This window comes from Enhydra lutris, unplaced genomic scaffold (assembly GCF_002288905.1).
Source record: "Enhydra lutris kenyoni isolate GAN:26980312 unplaced genomic scaffold, ASM228890v2 scaffoldscaffold66, whole genome shotgun sequence".
Lineage (NCBI taxonomy): Eukaryota > Metazoa > Chordata > Mammalia > Carnivora > Mustelidae > Enhydra > Enhydra lutris.
This window is the reverse complement of record NW_019154150.1, coordinates 13,077,707-13,092,467: the sequence shown is the minus strand read 5'-3', so window position 1 is coordinate 13,092,467 and position 14,761 is coordinate 13,077,707. Positions and strand designations below refer to the sequence as shown.

The 14,761-nt window shown below is 50.3% G+C and overlaps 1 protein-coding gene across 1 annotated transcript in view; it reads right to left on the bottom strand.

The window, feature by feature from the left end:
* LOC111159019 (rab effector MyRIP-like) overlaps positions 1-10,919 on the bottom strand; it is a 37,626-nt gene extending 26,707 nt beyond the window's left edge. The window contains exons 1-4 of the mRNA XM_022521373.1: positions 10,884-10,919; positions 10,511-10,608; positions 10,214-10,294; positions 7,649-7,792 (exon numbers count right to left, since the gene is read on the bottom strand). Of these exons, the coding sequence (XP_022377081.1) occupies positions 7,649-7,792; positions 10,214-10,294; positions 10,511-10,600 (315 nt within the window). The 5' untranslated portion in view covers positions 10,601-10,608; positions 10,884-10,919. The remainder of the gene's footprint in view (positions 1-7,648; positions 7,793-10,213; positions 10,295-10,510; positions 10,609-10,883) is intronic.
* Positions 10,920-14,761: the final 3,842 nt, after the last annotated feature.

Sequence of the window (14,761 nt, the reverse complement as noted above, 5' to 3'; positions counted from 1 at the left end):
GGGCGCAATGTCAATCCTACGACAGATCCGTGAGCCAAGTACGGCCCATCCACAAACCTACAACTATTGCAACACGTACCACTTAGCGTCTGAATTAAAGAAGGGAAACGGAGCTGTTACCTAAGAAGCGGAGGCAGTGAGATTTCAAAGGACAGGCGGAGACACTGTTTGAATCATATCACAGGTACATGGAGGGCGAGGTCTGAGCTGGAGGACAGCCAAGCTAACACACACACATCAAGAGGCTTTCAGCTGAGTGCTGCTCCCTTTATTCCAAGGGCAAGAAAGCCCGGACTCTGTCCCTTGTGTCGGGAAAACAAGGTTTTCATGGGGATGGGTATTCAGGGAGCCGCCTATGATTTTGCTAAATCCTTATTCTGATGAACAGCTTCCAGAGAGAAAAGAGATCAAATCTGATGGTCAAATGAAGTTACTAAAAATGAAGGAAAAAGTCTTTCTATGGCAAACTCCTGTGTACTCAGGTAATATACCCCTGACACTCATCCCACCGTGGTCCGGCAAGAAACCTCCCCTTTGATGTAATCCCACACATAACTGCATATACTGTCTCACAGTCCTACTACAACCTTTCAGTTCTTCCAAAGACCGTGAGCTCCTTGACAGCAGGAATGGTGTTTTGGATGTGATCCTTGGTTGCCTGTTTGTGACTGAATTTCCAGGACTTCAGACAGAGTTTAGACAGACAGCTCCTTAAGGGAGTTGACCATCCTTCGCCAGGTACGGTATGGAGAGTATGGAGCCATTTTCTATGCCCTGACTTTGCCTTTTTTTTTTTTTTTAAATATCTGACAGCTTCTCACTATAAATCACTGAACACATGCTTACAAAAGAGGAAAAATGACACTGAATGTTTCACTTTATAGGGGGTCACATGGTATTTTATATTTGTCTGTATGCGTCTTTAAGAGTGAGCTTGGGTCCATTTTTATGGGACAAAAATGCTCCCCATCTACAAAAGCCTACACCAAGAAATGAAAAGTCCCTGTGGTTCTAACACGGAGGATGACATCTCTGTTCTTTGCGAGTGAGTTGGGGACCCCAGACTTTTACACTAGATTTCAGGCAAGCCATTGTTTCACACTAGAAGAAAACTATACCCTGACAACCACAAAAGACCCCAAGATCTGGCTTCAGTAGGTTTCAGGACACCTCTGGCCCTGTCTCCAGCCAGGGTGGAAAAGCTCCCGTTCTGAAACCCAGACCCAGTTTTGCCACAAATTCAATGCAATAAACATATTTACCAGCAGATGGCGACAGGATAATGCATTTATTCACCACTTAGCTCAACCTCTGGCTCCTGGGAAGTGAAGGGATTACTGGAGTCTTATTTGCTCATGATCCTAGCTGGGCCTTTGTGCCCCCTCCTTTGTTCTCACCCATGACCTCTGCTTTCCTTCCCTTCCTCTTACCCACCCTACTGTCCACGGAAGAAGCAGGTCTGATAATAATAGGAAGGGCTGGCCTGAGTTAGTGTCTGCATGTCTATAAAGGGAGGGCGGGAATGGCTGGTCCATGGTCCAGGAGTATCAAGGTGCCAGCAAGGTCTTGCAAAGAGGAACTTGAGAATCTGCGTGTTGAAACAGGTCAGCCTCAACTCTTCAGGCACCAGCTAATGGGTGGTGTGTTTGGCACTGGGTCAATGCCAGCTTCCTCTTGCTCTGTGGGATTCTGCGGGGGGTGAGGGGGCTTCAAGTGTTCTGTGCCTCAGTTTCCTCATGTAAAAGGATCAGTGTCATGCCTGGTACATAAAAAGCACTCAAGGAGTATTAGTCAAAATAAGAGTATTTATTACACTCTACCGCTGAGCCGGGACAACATAGGCATTCTCTCACTTGACCTGATAGGGTGCACATGAGGAAACTGAGGCAGGGGTTGAATAACTTGCCCAAGCACATGGTTGGTCAGGCGGCAGAGGCAGGGTCTGACCTGGGGTCTGTCTGGCCCCATGCTGATGCGATTCCATGCCTTCTCCATGCTGTGCCGAGCCCATGCTGCAAGCCTGGGAACACCTTCCTCCTGGCTAACCTGCTCCGGCCGGGCAGGACTTGCCGTTTGAGCCAGGTGGCTCTGACACTCTGGGCGAAACACACAGCATGATCATGAGACCTTGCTCCACACTCGCTGCCTATCCTGTGTGGGCAGTGGCGTGATGTGCTCCTTGCATCTCTTGGAAAGGTCTACTGTCGCTATGACAAATAGGACCATCAGCACTGCCAACAGGGCGGACTCCCTGAGGGACTGACCATGGCACTAAAGAAGTCTACTCACAAGGAGGTTATTCCATAAAACAGGAAGAGGATGAATGACAACTGAGACAAAGCTTTGCTTTGTATTTTTGGGGTCCGGCATAGATACTAAATTCAATCCTGTAATTATAAATAATGAAAAATACTTTAGATCTATCCTGTAAAAGGAGAGAGCAAGAAAGAGGGAGGAAGGGACAGACACGTAAGAGGAAAGGCTGAGAAAAATAGAGAAGGATAGAGAGGGGACAGAGAGATGCCTCTTGGTCACTGGACGCATCCTAAGAGCCTGGCCTCTGGGGTCATCACGGTTATTATCAATAGGATCACCAGGTTATTATGAAGACGACTTTGTATATACATGCGCCCAAAGAGGCAGGCATTAAATGAATTATAAGACCTGCACTACAGGCTTTTAGGATACTGCGTCTTAAGGCTTTGAAAGCTGGATGGCACAGATCCCCTACTGTTGGAGAATCACACAATAAGGGAGGAAATTAACAAGAGAATGAACACATTCAAGTTTCTTCCAAGAGAACACAGGAGAACTCCTGTCTGCAGGGGATGGATTGAGTTTGGGTTTCAAAGTTAAGCCTAGCAGCCTGGCCTGCAGTGTTTTGAGATTCTGCATGGTTATGCCCTGGGCTAGAGGGGTCCAGGTTGTTGGGAAACTGAGGAAAAAGGGGAGGCATTGCCTGGAGGCCACAGGGTTATGGCCTCTGCAGCAGGAGGTCAGGGAGCCCTCCTCAAGAGAGAAAGAGCTATCCTTAAGCCTGCAGCCCATTAGCCTCACTGGGGGAGAATTGGGTCAGGTACTTGCATGCCCAGGCTGGACTCCAGACCCCATGAGTCGGAACCCCTGGAGTGGGGCTCTGGTGATGGTGCAAATGAGCAGAGGGGGAGGTTGGAGACCAGCTGGTCAAAAGATGGGAGGGCCACCTTCCCTGAGGTCCCCAAGAGCCAAGACTTGGCCTGCTGCTTCGTGTCCAGGATTTGGCCAATGATGAGGCACATTTCTGCATTTATGCCCTCTGCTTATCACTTCCTCCTTATCTCAATTCTAGACCAGTGCTGTGCAGCAAAATTTTCTGGGTGATTGAAATGTTCTGCAATGTGTAATACAGTACCCACCAGCCAGAGGTGCTACCGAGCACTTGAAATGTAGCCAGTTGAATGGAGGAGCTAGATTTTAAACTTTGTTTCATTTTAATTAATTTAAATTTGAATAGTCACTTGTGTCTCATGGCCACTGCAATGGAGAGTGCAGTCTCAGGCCTGAGAGATAGCTGAATCTGCTGATCTTGTTTCATAGAGGAAGAAGCTAGATCAAGGGCTTTGGAAGAGGAGAAAGGTATTCAACTCTCAGAGCCACCAATCACAAGCTATGGAGCCTTAGGCAACTTATGGTAAAGCTCTAGCCTCAGTTTTCTCATCTATAAAATGGGTCCAAAATACCCACATCTGCACCTTGTGGTGGAGATATAAAAGATATAACATGAGATGGGCAAACATGTATCTGTTCCTTAACCAGTCCTCATTCCCGCTCATTGGCAGCTAGAACTGCAGTCATCATGCTGTACAACCTGGGGGCACTGATCATGCTGGATTCTAGGTCAATGGTTGTGCAATATGGTGGCCTTGGCCAGGGTCAGTCCCCCTTAGGCCCTAACTCTGGGATATGGTGTTAGCACAGACTTTCACCACAGGGGACAGGGACCAGTTGCAGGCCAGGAGTGAGGAGAAAGCACGGGCTTAGCCATCAAGGTGAGATCCTGCACAGCGCATTGGAGAGGCTGACCTTTGTCCCCCAGATGTACCAACTCTTGAGGTCCCAGGCTGGCCCTGACCATTGGTGCTGTTCAGAGGGAAAGAGCTTGGGGTCCTGACCAAGGGAAGTCAGGCTGGGGTCTGTCCAAGGGTCAAGACCCACATGTAGCATTAAATGAAGGTCTGAAGACAAGAGAAGAAGGCAACAGGACAGAGATAAGGATGAAGGGAGGAAGGCTTGAGACATTGGGGGAAGTGGTGGGTCAGGGTCATTGGAAGGGAGCCAGTCCTTCCCTGCAGGCCCTCTCAGGGGCCTGGGCTGGCGAGCTTGTCTGGTTAGCCTGTTAATGGGGTTGGAGCCCAATGGGACAGCACTCACACAGAGGAGGTATGCCAGCCTCTTTGTCGCTGGAAGAGCCAGAACTTGGGGTAAGCCTTTCTAAACAGCTAACTAATCAAGATTCCATGGATTCTTATCACTGAGTGCTGCGTAAGGTGCAGACTCTCCTTCCAAATAAGGTTTTGTAAAAGCTCTAATCATGTGGCTGTCTTCAAACCAAACCAGGATCTACAAATGGCCTTCACAAGGGGCTGGACCCACCCCTGCGTGGATCCACACAGTCTCCTTCCTTCACAGGTATCCTGGGAACCAAGGGGAAGGGTTTGAGCCCAGGCCATGACAATCCCCACAAATCAACATGGTGCCATCAGGTGGCCATGGCCCTGTTATCGAGAAACGGCTGCCACATGTCCGGTGCTGGGCTGGCCCATCGCCTGAAAATACGTGACCACGGACAATGGGGGCTAAAGATCCTGGCCGCTCAAAAGAGCAAGCCGTGCCAGGGACCCCGCTGGATGATGGATTTCTCTTTATGCCGGGGTTCTGGCTGCTTCGTTTGCGGCAGCTCCCATGAGTACAAGCGTGAGTAGAGAAAGCCAAAGCATTCGCGTGTCCCTGACTGATAATGTTGACAGAAATATGCTGTTTACATATTGCAAATCACAGCTTAGGGAGAACTCACACCGAGAGGCCAAGAGGGGACTTCTTTGATCAAACATCAAAGTTAAGGATGGAAGGATTAGCAATAGGAGCGAGAGGATGATCCTGTCCCCTCTGTAAGGTGCCAGGCCCTGTGATTTGGGTGGTTAAAGTGTTATCCAAGGGGTGTATCGGTGGCTTTTCTGGGCTTTGCTCCAACTATAGCCTCAAGGATCTCTTCCACCCCCTCCCACACTGATGGATTCAAGACCCAGGAAGGTGGACATAGCTTGCAAAGCACTGTATACCTGAGATTCAAAAGATGCCTGCAGTGGGAGAGGGACTTCCATTAGGCCTTATCCTATATCAAAATCTAGAAATAAATCATATTCTGTCATTTGCTTCAGGACAAATAAGTAAGAAATGCATGTGCTCTGTCTTCATTGCTGTTGAAACCAACGTGACAATTGGGACGTGCGGGAGGCAGGCATTTGGCGAAACAGATTTTCTGGTGAGAAAAGGAAACCCTGAGAAGGTTTTTTTAGCAAAGCAAATGGGAACCCTGTGCGACTGACCCACAGTCCCCGTGTGCCTGCACCCCAGGTAGACTAGGGTCTTCCAGCCAGCTGAGGGGCTGAGTAGGAGGTCCCCCTGGGAAGCATCACTGCTGCTTGTTTTAAGCCACTTTCACCCAGTACTTGATGAAGGGGTGTGCAGGAAGCACTCTGCTGTCCTCCTGTGGAAAGGGGGTGCCCACTGCAGGCTGTTCCCACTGTCCGGACCCATTCTAGAGCCCACTGTCCCCCATCTCCGCGGACACACAGAGTGTCTCCAGCCTCAATGACGTGGCAGGAATACCATTTCTAGGTTGAATTGCAAGCATGACAAGGGGTCCCCCTAAACATTTGGTGGGAGAACAGGCATTTCATATCCATGAGCTGCCCCATGACCCAGGAGACAGGAGCAAAGTGGAGGAAATGCTCAGAGCCAGGAGACCTGGGTTCTGGTCTTGCCCCACCCCTCAACTCAATTCCAGTGGCTCAGGCTAGAGAGGCCACAGTTCACTGCTCTGTAAAATGGGGAGAACCCAGGATGCCCTTGTGTGGATCTCACGAAGTAATATGTATGAACACCATCCGCACAGAAAGTCTACATAGAGGAAGTATTGGTCCAATGCCGAGACTGGGGGGATTCACACCTCCTAGAGACGCCCCCCTCCCAAGCCTGACTCTTTCAGAAAATGCTTCCAAAAGACTTCCCAGAAAGCAGGGTGTCACTATGCATGCAGCCTGAGCTCGCAGCGGCAGGACGAGTTAGTGAAACCTCTGAATGACAGGCTATTTGAAGGTCATGGGGCTCTCTCTCTGCTGAACCCCAAGTCCATTTCCAGTCTCAGCCGTTCAGTGGGGCACCCACAGCCCTGGGCGGACTCGTACCCCAGCCTGCTTCGCTATCCGGATTATTCAGTTCCAGTGGGCCCAGACCGAGGCTCCTGTTTAGGTGCACAATGGCAGCAGTAAAGTAAGCTGATGGGCACGCTGACAAGGGAAGTTTCTGCCAATAAATCAGTGACGCTAACTCCCCGATAAAGCAATAAAGATGTTCCCTGTTACCCTGAGCATCTGGTGGCTGGTGAGGACACAGGGAGGTCTGACATGGTGAAGATACTGGGCATCGCTTCTGGGACCGCATGCCTACCATGCAGCTGGGCTGCACACCCGTTTTTATCAATCTGTTCACAGAGGGGACGAATGCCGCTGACCCCCAGGGGGAGCAGGGGAAACACATGCTGGTGATCTCCCAGTCTCTGACTTGCCAGTTTTAAATGGCACCTGTGTGCGCTGTCCTGACCTCACGCCCATGCTGGGACCATGGGCTCCTACCACTGCTGGAAGACAAGCCCTGCCAACCAGTCCCTGGGTTTGGGGTGTAATCTCTGCACAGAAGGCCTGGTTCCTTGGCCTCAGCCTCTGGCCTTCCCAGCCCCCACATCTTCTGCTGGGGCCACTTCAACAGGTAGAGGAGTTTACAGGCTTGTTGGTTCTACCATAGACACAAGCAGGCTCCAACCCTGGGGTCACAGCAAGGGCCCTGTGCTTTGAGTTGCGGCCCTTGGCTTAATTTCAAGGTGATGGACAAAGGGCTGGGCCACTCCCCGACTCCCCGCCCGTGTCCAGAGGTGGCCATTTCGGTGCCTCAAACGGCATGGTGATCTCACTGTCACGGCTCGGGTTCGGGAAAGCAAGGGGTGGAAGCTGTAAGGAAGCCCAGAGCCCTCATAAAGCTGTTCTTTTCACAGGAACAGTTCAACCCTCTTTGGAATGAATTTTAAAAATACCTATCGACACCTTTATTTTTCCTAAGTGGGTCCTGCATAAAAAGCCATTTGCATATCCTCAGGAGGCTGTTCTGTATTTACTCCCTCTGGCCCCTCTGGCCCCTCCTGGCCCCCATCACATACACTTTTCTCTGTTTCTCCCCCTGCCCCCTTTCGGGTACTTTTACCCAGTCGGGTGGGTACAGGAGTCAACTATAAGTGGTTGAGAGTGTTGGCCCCACGTCTAGGGCACCAGCTCTGATCAGTGCCTGGGCAGGACACCAGTCCGTGGTGGGGGCAGGATTATGCTTCGGGACTCACCCAGAGGGTGCAGGGAGCTCGGGGGCCTCCTGGGGGTGTGGCGGTCCCCCGGTCAGCTGCCTTGGCCATGCAGCTCTGGGGCTGCAACCACTCTGGCTCTTCTTCCATTTGCTGCTCGCCTTTGCTCTTCTGTTTCCTTATGATCTGGGGAGGGGGTGGGGGGACAAAAGGGGGCATGTTACTGGCCAGGCCTTCAGGTGCTATGTGGAGCAACTGGAAGCATCTCTGGGATGTGTTTCAGCCACAGAAGAACTTAGTTTCAACAGCATACCCATCTGTTTCAGTTATGCCTGAGGGTAAAACAGAACAACACCTTACATTTTGTAAATCATCCTTTTATGATGCTTACAACTTCTATTCATTAAATGCCTACCACAGGCCAGACTGTGGTAGGCACTGTATGCATTCCATGGCATTTAATCCTCAAAATAATCTTAAGAGCTATGGGCTATGACTCCTCATTTTGCAGATGAGGAAACTGGCTCAGAGAAGTTAAGCTACCAGTGAAGGCTGCACAGCTTGTAAACAGTGGAGTTGCCTTTTGAACCCGCAGTTTCTGGCTGTAAATCCTGGTTTCAGGAAGCACTGGCAGGGTCTGTGAAGGGGGCAGGTTCCAAGAGCCAGGAGCTGATGGCTCATTTTTACCACCTGCCATGCTGGGCACAGTCACACGGAGAGAATGAATCTATTTGTACAGTGGTGTTTGGGCTCCTGACTTCCTAGAGGCAGCTGAGAAGACTTCTGAGCCACCAATCTGGGTTTATTCTTCAATGCCCTTGTAGCCCAGACAAGATGAGAGCAGGAGGCCGAGTAGAGAGAGTGAGGAACGGAGGTGCCATGCCCTGGGGCAGATGGCGGGCCTGACCAAAGTGTACCCCCACCTCCCTGGGCTCTGGGATTGCTGGGGACTGGTCACATCCTGAGCCAGCCAGCTGCCCAGGGATCTGTCCCCGACAGTGTGTGTTGGACATATGGGGACAGATAACGTTTCCTTGGTTCCTATGTCTCAGCGTAAAAGCCCCGGAATCTGGATTGAATATACTATGAACTGTGGGTTGGATGAGACATCTGGGGCTCTCTGGGGGATTAGTGGGGATCTTCTGTGTGGGCCGTGCAGAAGGGACATGGATTTTGTGACCAAAACAGAAGACTTAACTTGTTCATTGCTTCCTGCATGCAGTTCTTTGTCATGTGACTCTGCATCTGTCCGAGGAAGGGGACAATAAGTATAAGCCTGTGGCAGTGGGCTGACTGGGTGCCTTGCTTTGGTCAGTGACAGGTGAGGAGGAAGTGGGTAACCACAGTAGTCAGGGCTGAGCCTAGGCCTTAGTCCGTATGGCAGTTTCCTCTTCCTCTCCTGTGCTCCTGTCCTGGGTCCTGGCCCCAGTAGCTGCTGTGCCTTTACTCAGGCCCCTGAGTGAACACACAGTGTGGACTCGAGCCCAACCCACAGCATGAGCCGGGAGCGGATGCCTGAGCGAGAAAGAAACTGAGCTCTAATAAAACATACATTTGGTCTTTGGCCTCGATTCCTGGCACTGAGCCCAAAAACCCTGGGAGTGTCTTTGTTATGCTAATGAGCTGACTCAAGGCTGGGAAATCTCAGCTCCCCCTTCTACCTCTGGGAGTGAGGGGGTACTGCGCGCCCAGGGCTGGGGCAGCCCCCTGGTGTCACCTGGAGGGCAGTGCGCTGGAGGGAGAGGGCATGGAGGTCTGCACACGTCCTCCCCCGCCTTGTTACCCTGTGTATCTCTTCATCCAGTTGTTCATTTGTATCCTTTATGATAAATCTGTCTTTGGAAATGCAGCACTTTGCTGAGTTTTGTGAGTTGTTCTAGCAAATTATCCCACCTGAGGGCAATCAATGATCATGGGAATCCCTGGATTTGTAGTAGACTGGACATCAGTGCGGTAACTTGGGGATACCTGACACCTGTCCCTGGTATCTGCAGTGGGGGCACTCTGGTGGGGCTGAGCCCTTAACTTGTGAGGTCCATGCTAACTCGGCATAGATAGTGTCAAAACTGAGTTGTAGGACACTGAGGTGGTGTCAGAAACTTGCGTGTGGCATCACAGAAATCATCCTTGTTTGCAGACACAGAGGTCTGGCGCGGTTGGCTTCTCCACAGTAATGAACGGATACTTCATGCAAGGAACGGTTTACGGCATGGAGGTAGCAGGAGGTGACTGCGGGTCAGCAGGAGACCGAAACTTGTGAGAAGGACACACATATGTGCACACATGCAAACACGCACAAGCGGGGAGGCTAGGAAACAGGAAGACGGTGAGTAACCTGCTCAGTGCTGAGTTCCTGGCTCCTTACCCGCCAGCTCGATCCCTAAAGATGACCCCATTGGATCCCTCCACTCAGACTCTGCAGCGCCATGCAATCCCTCCGCAGTGGCTCCCGGGGCACAAAAGGGAAACGTGATGTGGCCCAGAAATGGTGCCCAAGACAACAACGGGGCCCATGGTTGCTCTTCCGCTGGCCAAGACTCTGATCCAGGCCAGGGGTGGGGAGGGGTGGGGGGTGAATGGCATAACGGGATGGCAGGGCCCACCTACCTTCTGCAGGATAGTTGTGGCCAGTTCCTCGGTCAACTCTTCCTTGTGGTCCCGCAGGTAGCTGGCCTCGTTCTGCTTGTCCTGCAGAGGGAGGGAAGAGAATGGCTGCTGTGGGTGGGTGGGTCAGGGGATGTGGCCATCCCTGTCTTGGGAGTCCTGACCAGAGACGCAGGGGGAGGGTGGGCCCCGCTCTTGTCAAGGACAGCCACTGTGAGGCTGGTTTCCCTACAATCTGGACTCTCTTCCGGCAGCCAGGACCTTGCCCCACACCTCCCCCCAGCAAGGACAAGGTCATACCAGACTGTCCCCGTAGGCTTCTGCTTTGGAAATCGCCTCCTCGATGGCCTCTTCAGCCACCCGCAGGGCGACAGCCAAGGTGTCCATCATGCTGTGTCCTATAGAGTAAACAGAACACAGACCACTTTCTGAAAGGGAAAGACAAGTCAAATGATTGTTCCACTTCAGTTCTTCTGTTTAAATCTTGCAGGGGCTGGGGGCTAATTTCCCCATTGCTCAACTTGGCGCACCAGCTCCAGCCCTTCTCCCCTGCCTCAGTCTCCCCCTCCCCCACAACCCCAGACACAAGAAATCGTGATTCTTTGAGAGGTACTGTCTCTCCCTTCATGGCTCCTATATCTTGGCCTTCTTTCCTCTGGTCCCTGCTCTGTACCTGAGCTTGTTCCTGGGGCCCCCAAGGCTTGGCCCAAGGGTTCCTCCTCTGAAAAGACTCCTCAGATCTCTCCAGTCCCCATCTCAGCTGGATGTCTGTCCGAGACTCTGGAGTTTCTGGAGTTTCCCGCGGAACCAGAAAGACTCTCTCCCAGCCAAGTCACTCTGAGAGAGCATGACTGCATCACACGCAGTCCCTCCCGACAGGCAGACTGCCTTACAGATAACTGCTCTCCTAGAAGTGCTTCATATAAAGAAATAACAGCTCTTTCATCAGCTTTCTCAGATGAAGGTTATGTGTTATTTTGTGCATTTCACGTATCACTGTGACGATAGGGATGGAAATTATTCAATGTTCTAAGGGCATTGGACAGTACACATGGTTTAATGCAAATACAAAACCCGTGGAAGCAATGTTTAGACTCTAAGCCAATTTTGTCAAGAACAACAGCACTGGCCAACCTCACCAAGCTCGACTACCTGCCGGCCCCAGGCTGAGTGTTATGTGCGTGGCCACAGTTCATTTGGACCACAGTCCACTGAGTGGGTGCCATCTAACGGACAACAGAACTGAAGCACAGAGAGGTCAAATAACTTGGCTGAGGCAACTCAGTGTGACAGGAGGAGAGATGAGTTTTGAGTCCAGGACTCTGTCTGCAAAAGCCCTTGATTTTGACTACAATAGTGAGACAAATACAAGCTCACATGATTTAGAAAAATAACGCTAGCATATTTTTAGCAAGCATATTTTTTGCAAATGGCAACAGGTGGAAGGAAACATCCCCACGTCAGAGGGCTTCTGTAGGTGACAAAATTCTTTTTGGAGCTGAGTGCTTGGAAGAGCTCTGCTTTCCCAGAAACTCAATCTTTGAAGTGAGAATTTCAATCATCCCTCCCTTTGCCCCAGAAGCCCAATTCACATCAGGCCCAGGAACACAGGTCTGCAGGGGCTACATGTCTATGCCTCCTTTGGCCAGATTTCAACTTCCTGTTTCCATTTATACTCTCTTACTCATGCATTATTTAACACATGCAAACCTCCTGAGAGCTGCCTCAAACTCTCTGTAGAATGAGACTAAGCATAAATACATCAATTCACTCATTAATCAATCCCTCAATTAAAAAAAACCTTGATTCAAGCTTTGCAGGTTCCTCAAGACACAACTGTGAACAGAAATTGGCATCTGGCAAACATATAAAATCTCCAAAACCAACCCAGGGATGCTCAAAGAGATCCAGCAAGCTGACGGGTCCATCAAAAGCTGGCTATGATGACAGTCACATCAGGGCTCTGTGCGCCCCAGGGTGGCCGACTGAACATGCAGCTTTCCCAGTGTTTCGACAGGTATAGTCTACAGAATTGAGATTGTCATCACACCACGTGCTCCCTAGAGATAGACACTTGTACCTCCCGTGTCTCTTCTTCGAGATACCAATCAACGTATTTTTCTCACAAGCCCTCGCTAGCCCTGGGACATCCCAATGGACAAGCCAAGTCCACACTCTCCCGTGCTCCCCAGGCTATGGGGTGAGCAGGCACTTACGCTAAGAGGCTTGCGGAAGGACCTGTGGTAGGTATCGTTCCCCAGTTCCACAGATCCCTGGCCAGTAAGAGCCTGGAGCCATAACCCAGAGGCTCCGAATGCTATATTCATGACTTCTGGATGAGGATGAAGTGGGGCACTCAAGATGTTTTGGTTGAAAGTGAAGACTCAGGTTGGTGCTGCAGAGGGAATGACTGGCAGGGGTGTGGAAGAAGGAGAAGGAGGCGAGGCAGAGTGACCGAAGCTTGGAGGACCGGTAGACAATGGGATGTCAGTTTTAGGCATCATCCTGGCTGGGCTGTCATACCCACTGATTTAATCCAACACAAATCTAGGTGTTGTCATGAAGGTATTTTGTGGATGTGGTTAATATCTACGATACTTGACTTTAAGGGAAGGAAATTGCTCTTGAGGTAATGTGGGTGGGTCTTATTCATGCAGTTGAGAACAAAGCCCTTCAGAGCAAAAACTAAGGTTTCCCAGAGAAGAAAGCCTGTCTCAAGACTAAAGCATTGGCTTCTAATAAATGAAACAAGATGGGATTGGGAGGGAGACAAACCATAAGTGACTCTTAATCTCACAAAACCAACTGAGGGTTGCTGGGGGGAGGGGGGTTGGCAGAGGGGGGTGGGGTTATGGTCATTGGGGAGGGTATGTGCTATGGTGAGTGTTGTGAAGTGTGTAAATCTGGCGATTCACAGACCTGTACCCCTGTGGATAAAAATATATTATATGTTTATAAAAAATTAAAAAAAAAAAAAAAAAAGCATTGGCTTCTGCCCCCAGCTCCTCCTGCTGACCTACCCTATAGACTTTGGGCTTACCAGGCCCCACAATGGTGGGAGCCAAGTCCCTAAAATAAAATAAATCTGTGTGAGTGTGTGAGTGTGTGTGTGTGTGTGTGTGTCCCCTATTGGTTCTGCTTCTCTGGAGAACTCTGGTGCATACGGATGGTCACTGAAGGTAAGATTAATACAGGGGAACTGTGGGCAGGAGGCTCTCAGGCCATGGGGGTTCAGAAAAGAAAGAGAAGGACAGAATTTGGAGAAAGAGCTGCTAGGAACTTGGGTGACTGAGAGCTTGATTAGGATGTGCAGAGGCTAGGATCCCTGTAGGATCTACAGGGCTTGATACAAGCTTCAAAAATCTGAGTCTAGAACTCTGGGCTCAAATCAGTGCTGGGCATTTCAGCTTCAGCAGTGAATGGAGGAGCCTGGAGCCCGCAGGAGTGTGTCATACCACGGGGAGAAGTTCTAGGTGGCAATGATGAAGGAGGATGGGACCTCCAGGCGAAGGCACCTGAAGGAGAGAATAGAGAGCATGGAGAGGGGCTGTAGGAGCAGGTGACTCAGGAGGATTTCAAGGTCCAGCACGCTGGAGAAGGAGCTGAAATGATGGCGAAGGTTTAATTTGAAACCATCAGTTTGTTTTGCTTTTAACTTCTACTCTCAGGGGACTATGATATTGGTATAAAGAAGAAGTGAATCAGTACATGATAGATTGTTTCTATGAATATTTTAATATGAACTACACAAGTGTATTCATTATTATATTCTAGCTCTGGAAGATGGACTTGGAACTGGAGCTCACCAGGGGATATAAGGTATCCAGGGGTTGGGTAGCGAATGCACTGCTCTCAGCCACACCTTGACTGTACTCACCAATTTTGATGATGGATACACACGAATGGCAACAACAAGAAGACCCCTGGAGACTCCCACCCAGTAAGAAGGGGTTGTTTCTAGCAGTTACAATGCAACTGGGAGGCCCCGAGTTTCTAAAGGCGCTTCTATTCCTTCAACCTCCCATTAGCTGAAAACTCTTAAGCAAACTTACCTTCTGACTGTCTATAAAATGTTGAATCACTGCCCGAAATACTTCCTTCATTCTCCAGGTTTGCCTCGAAAAAGTTTCCTCCTGAAGGGAGGGAGGGAGTGGGAGAGAGAATGGGATTATCACAGGTCCCCAGTGAGGACTGGTGCATGGTCACAGCCCTGGCAGACCACCACGACCCACTCTGATGAAGTCAGCCTTGCAGATATTTAGAGAATCAATGGGCTCCACAATAATGCTACAGCTTTTGATGAGTCACCTTTTTCTTCTCTCAGTGATTCCTGGTGTAACACTGCTGCCTCCCTCGACTTTCTTCCAGTACCCTCTTTGGAGGCAATGTGGAATCAAAGAGAGAACAATAGATCGAAGCTGGAGAGATGTAAGGGTGTCATTTCCTGGACCTGCAAAGTACTAGCTGTGTGACCTCAGGCACATTACTTAACCTCTCTGACACTTGGCTTCCTTTCTAGAAAGAGAGAAAGAATAAGAGCTCATGATGCTG